Genomic DNA, 6,020 nt, shown 5'->3' with positions numbered 1-6,020 from the left:
CACACACACACACACACACACACACACACACACACACACACACACACACACACACACATTCATTTTATCAGACAGGAAACAGTCCATGCTATAACTTTTCTTTTTGTTTTTAGTGTTGGAAACTCACCATGAATAATAATGCCATGTAATATTGCTTTAGGGACTTCAGAAAGAAAGGGAGCAGATTACATTTTGATATAATTACTTCACATTAGTGCTAGAGCTATTTGTTTAAAATTTTTTTTACAATAGTTCCCCCAAAATAGCTGCTTGTCGCATTTAAAAGTCTTGTGTACAATCTGGAGAGTGGCCTTGTTTCTAAAAACATTGTAAGCCTGTTGAAGGCTAGTGTGAAACCCCTTCTTCATTAAATAACCTATTTGTTAGTATAATGCAGCATTTCCAAAAATAAAGACATATAATGTTACAAACAATGTAGATAATTCGCTTCTGTGGTACTTTCTTTAACTTAGGAGTGATCGTTGTCATTCTTACCAAAGTGAAGCTACATGACTTGTTTAAACAGGGAAGTATCATCCCCGTCATGTGACTGCAGTCTGACAGACAAACTGAACAAAGACTGTTCTGCAGCTGAACTCACAGTGAGCGCTATTTAACAGTATTTTTAAGGTAAGGCTTGCACGGGCACGCATTCACTGCGTGGGTGGACCTTTTGGGTGTGACGTCACCGCACAATTCCCTTTACCCGGGTCCACTCATGCCTGACTCTCACAGCAGCGCGCGCCTCGCTCTCGCACCAACTTACCTTGAATCCAGAGCGGCGCCGTAAGTGAAAGAAGAGGGAATATACGGTGGGTAATTTCTTGTGTTTTTACCTGCATTGCGACTCGACTGGGACATTGATAAACGACAAACTTCTACACTAGTGAAGGAAAGTCAAATAGCAGGTGAGAACTTAATTTTTTTGGATGTGTGTTGCTTCTGTGAGGGAGTCGCGTTGTTTTCTTGAGTGTGAATGATGTAACTGAAAGCCTTCGTCACATGCTTCAAACATCTTTTTACCAATTAAATAAATACTTTGAAACCAGACAGCAAACCGCCGTGTCTTGTTTACAAGAAGTCATCGATATTAAATTAAACGGAAGCCGGCTTGTTTGTTTTCATTAAAGCGTGTTAATTAATAAAGTCACATTTTTCCAGAATTTTTTAAATAGCTGTCAAAAACGGACTTCATGAAAAATCTGCAAAGAACTTCATCCAAGAACCAAAACCTGGTCACATCTTTCAGACTCCCGACGTTGTTTTTGTAGCTGTTTAATCAGTTCAGGAGCATCTGAAGCCCAAAGTAACAGCGGGCGTAATCAGTCACAGCAAGTGAGCCTGTTACACATCCAGTGAAAGTGAAGGCAATCACACCCACAGAAAGTCATGCAAACGGCGCAAATATTAGTATGCAGACGTAGACTTCGAAAAATCAGCACAGCCGTTGTAAAAGTAACTGTGTGAAACCTTGAGATACACTTTCTGATTTTCTGCCTGTCAGCTGATATCTCTTAACTGCTGAGGAAAAAGAGGAACAACTTTGGGTTTCACAATTCCAAAAGATATACTAGTGGAATTTTTGCAAATGTAAAAAAGGAGAAATGGGAGGGGATCTTCCTTTGCGCACAGCATGCGTGCGGTCAGTAAGGTCAGACAAAGTCCTACAAACATCAAGTGTGCGCCATGTGTTATCAGCGTTATTGGCTTCAGTCAAAATGGTGTGAATTTAAATGACACCAGTAAACATTCTTGGCAGCCAACGCTGGATTTTCTTGGACCAGTGAGCGGAAGTTAAACAAACGAAAGTCAATTTTGAAACTGCTGGAACTTAGCGCTTAGAGCATTCCCTAAAGCTGAGTCAGAATTCAATTTGCTTTGCAGTGAAGATCATGTGTTGAGGTTCATGTTCCCTCATCATGTTAAAATGAACATTAAAACCAACAGTTTTAATGCAGTTGTCGAGTGGTTTAGTACACGAAAACATGATTTCTTTTTTCTTGTCTTATTAAGCCACAACTGTGACACAGAGTTTGAGGCACCTGCTGGAGCTGCATGCATTACTTCTGTTAGTTCAGTATATTTTATGATATTGCTCCGTTGTTAAAGACAGTATTTTATCATTTACATTACACCCATAAATCAACAAATCTTTGTATTAAAAGTCCTGGATAAGAGATTTGTAGGCCTCTAGTTTTTCCTTTGCACAGACTTGAGTTTGTCTTCAACTGCCAGCAGTTTGGTTTCACCCACAAAACACATGAGCAACTGCAAACATGAAAGATGACTATGGGCGTAGTTGAGTTATGTAGCATGTTTGTTTTTCTCTGGAGGGGAATCTATCATGCCCTTTCATTTTATTTGTCATCATACACTCTATTATATCATTGACCTGACTTTAGCTTTTATGATGTCACATGGACACACATGGACTTCCTAAAGATTCTGAATGGTGTGAAGGTCCGGAGTCAGTGGTGGCCACAGTATGTGAAAATGATGTCTTGTGCCCCCCGAACTACTCTTTCACAATTTAAAAGGATAGTATGCAGCTTTCGGGATATAGCCACAGAATCAGAGAAGAAAGAAATGAATTCATGGAAAAATCATTAAGCATATTTAGGTAATCATCTGACCTAGTTTTGTTTTTTCTGGGCGCATGAAGTAACCTCAGATCATAACAACGCCTCCACAGGTTTGTAAAATAAGCACTATGCATGATGGGCTCCTGATATGCCTCATTTCTTACCCTGATGTTCCGATTTCCCTGGAACAGGGTAAGACTGGGCTCATTAGACTATGTGACTTTTTTTTCTACTGGTGTAGAGACCAATATTTTCACTCCCTATCAAATTGAAGCCTTTCTTCTGGCTAGCTTCACTGATGAGTGGTCTTTTTAGGGCTACATAGCTCTGGAGACCCAATCTCTTGAGTTCTTTACATAATATGTGTATGAAAGTGCCTTTCTTGCAATGTATTACACTTGCATTACACATTCCTCTTTACTCGACTTAAAAGAATGCACTATGGAATGAAATTAGATGCCGGAGAAAGTAATTTGACTGCTTGGCATATTACTTTCTCGTTACTCTGTAAAACATAATTACATTTTACTTATAAACACAAAGCCAAACAAAGATGAAAACCAGCCTAAACATTAAAGTAGAATCGCCAGTAATTCTATTTTAGAAACAAAAACAGGTAGAAATGGAGGCTGCAGGCTGATGGCCCATCACTGTGGAAATTCGGGGCCTGGTTACTGTGCTGGAGTCATCATGGACTCGGCTTTATCATCACTCTGGGTTCTTGGCTAGATTTGTGTTTGCATGCTGTCTGTGCAGGTGCTTGCAAAGAGCTGAAGTTGTGTTAGCCTTATAATGCAGTTGGTACAGTAATTTACTTTACTGCATTATAGAAAACTCTAATATGATTACAGTCAAGCGTTACTTTGTAATCACGTTACTTTGTAATCACGTTACTTTGTAATCACGTTACTTTGTAACTTTGTAACATGTTACATACAACAGTGTATCTTTATTTAGTTATTTTAATCTAACTGAATTTGTTACTCAAAGCTTATGGTTGAGCACCATCTTTCTAGGTCTTAATAAGTTGTTGCAATGTTCATACTTCTTAGCAGTTTCAGCAGTTTCCTTGAATATCATAAAATATATAAGTCCAGGTGGTAATTTATTTTATTTTATTTTATTTTATTGGACCAGACTGTATATACTGTCACCGTGGCATTGGCTCATACTAAACATGGTTGGTTCTTTGTACTTTTGTATGCTGATGAGGGCCACGGTGGTACAGTGAAAGAAAGGCTTTGCGGAGTCTAGTTCTTTCCGTTTTCTTAAAAGTAAATAATACATACTGATAGTGTGATAATAATTCCCATATACAATTTTGCTAGTGTTATTTGGAACTCTGTTAAAAGTACTTATATCAATTGAGTTGTATTTTGTTAAGACATTTTTCACCAATCATTTTGATCAAGCTAATAATAGTGAAAAAAAAATTGTTGTCAAGACTACGTCTCACAGATCTCTTTTCCTCTTTTTGGTTTAACAGGATGGGTGAAAGCAACTGCTCAAGGATAGATGTAGACAACGATACATGCCACTTCAAGCACCACATTAACCCTCCTGTGAAACCCCTGATCAGCGCCTCCATGTTTGCTATAGGCATTTTTGGAAACGTAGCTGCCCTGGTGATCTTGGAAATACGGCGACGCAGGAACATAAGGAGTGGAGGCACATGGCAGCGCAGCTTGTTCCACATCCTCATCACATCATTGGTGGTTACGGACTTGACTGGAACCTGTTTGGTCAGCCCATTAGTGCTGGTTTCATACTCGCGCAACTTAACCCTGATTGGTATGAGGCCTGAAACTTGCGGCTTGTGTTCGTACTTTGGTGCCACTATGACCTTCTTCAGCCTGGCTACCATGTTGCTCCTCTTCTCTACAGCACTAGAAAGATGCTTTGCCATTGGGTACCCCTACCTGTACAGCCGGCATGTCACCAAGAAGTGTGCATACATCACAATATTGCTGGTGTTTTTGTTGTGCATAATATTCTGTCTCCTCCCTTTTGCTGGATTTGGGAGATATGTGCAATACTGCCCGGGCACATGGTGCTTCATTGACATGAATGCAGTGAAACCACAGAACAAAGCCTATGCCATTCTGTATGCCACTTTTATGCTGGTGCTCGTGGTGGCCATTGTAGTGTGTAACGCCTTTGTGGTGTACCAGCTGTATAGGATGTACCAGCGCCGGAGGAGAAATGGCACAGTGATGTCCACAATGAGATCCAACAGTGAGCGCAAGCTTCTGTCCATGTCAGAGGAGGTGGAGCATCTGATCATGATGGTCGTCATGACCGTTATCTTTATCATCTGTACACTACCACTAGTGGTAAGTGACAATGGAGTGTTGTTCTGCAAATGACCTTTGTTCATCAGTTTGTTTGGGCTGAACTGAATTCGTAGGAGCCATTCATGGCCAATTCAGTTTTTTTTGTCTCTTCTTTTGAGGAGACCACTCTACAGGTGGATGAATCTACCAGAGGTGGAGGATGGACTTAACCTTGTTGTTTATTGTCTTATGTAGTCTGGGAGTTGACTGAATGTTAGGACGGGTGTAGTTTTTTCTCTGTGGTGGGGTCAGATGGGCACTGGGGTCCTTTTCTCCCCATCCCTAAATATGTCCCTTCTCCCGCTTAATTACAGCAGGGAGTGGGGACCAATAGGAATGGTCAACGCCTCCTTCCGTAGACAAAATAAATAAATAAATACTTTTTTTTTTTTACTTCAATGCTTACAATTTTCACAATTGCAAGACCCTTCACTGAACTGACTCTTAGCTGTCTGGTTCTGCCCGCCAGACCACATGTTTAACATCCCTTGTCTACTATTTGTGACCGGCCTGATTAGGTCACTGCAGTTTTTGTGCTACATTGTTGGTCATGCAGGCTTACAGGCTAGTCTTTTTTGACACTTTATATCCTTTATACACTTTGGTAATAGTGATATTTTGGTTAGAGTACTTGTTATTAGGTTCACACTGTGTCACATTACCTTAATACTACACTACCACTATTTCAGTCCCCCTAGAACACAAACCACGTTCCACTTATACAAAATTAGAGACAATGTTTAGCTATTTACAAAAGGAAAGCGAAGTACTGGCTTAGCGGTTTGACTGATATGCAACTCATGTATATGCATCTCTTTTCAGCTTATCTGATCTCGAGTACTGATTGAAAGATAAAACTGTTTTTTGTTTTGTTTTTTTAGCCTGGTTGCTGAAAAACTGCTGTCTTATCAGATGTGTATCAAAATGTCACCCACAGCCGATACTGTTTATTGTGTGAAGTCTGATACATATGCAAATGTAACTGTTTCTCTGTGGACACGTGGTGGAAATGCAATACTCATAAACATTGCAGTAGATTATCGGTTGCTTTGACGCCAATGTGTAGACAGGAATTTCTGTAGTGCCTTTGTGAAGCTGCTGCCTA

General features: G+C 40.1%; 1 protein-coding gene across 1 annotated transcript in view; it reads left to right on the top strand.

Moving 5' to 3' along the window:
• The first annotated feature begins 586 nt into the window (after positions 1-586).
• ptger2a (prostaglandin E receptor 2a (subtype EP2)) overlaps positions 587-6,020 on the top strand; it is a 13,904-nt gene continuing 8,470 nt past the window's right edge. Inside the window, exons 1-2 of the mRNA XM_005744220.1 lie at positions 587-908; positions 4,069-4,915. Of these exons, the coding sequence (XP_005744277.1) occupies positions 4,070-4,915 (846 nt within the window). The 5' untranslated portion in view covers positions 587-908; position 4,069. The remainder of the gene's footprint in view (positions 909-4,068; positions 4,916-6,020) is intronic.

This window comes from Pundamilia nyererei, unplaced genomic scaffold (assembly GCF_000239375.1).
Source record: "Pundamilia nyererei isolate P.nyererei 1_Seehausen unplaced genomic scaffold, PunNye1.0 scaffold00141, whole genome shotgun sequence".
Taxonomy (NCBI): domain Eukaryota; kingdom Metazoa; phylum Chordata; class Actinopteri; order Cichliformes; family Cichlidae; genus Pundamilia; species Pundamilia nyererei.
Note: the sequence above shows the minus strand (reverse complement) of the source record. Positions and strands in the feature narration are given on the sequence as shown.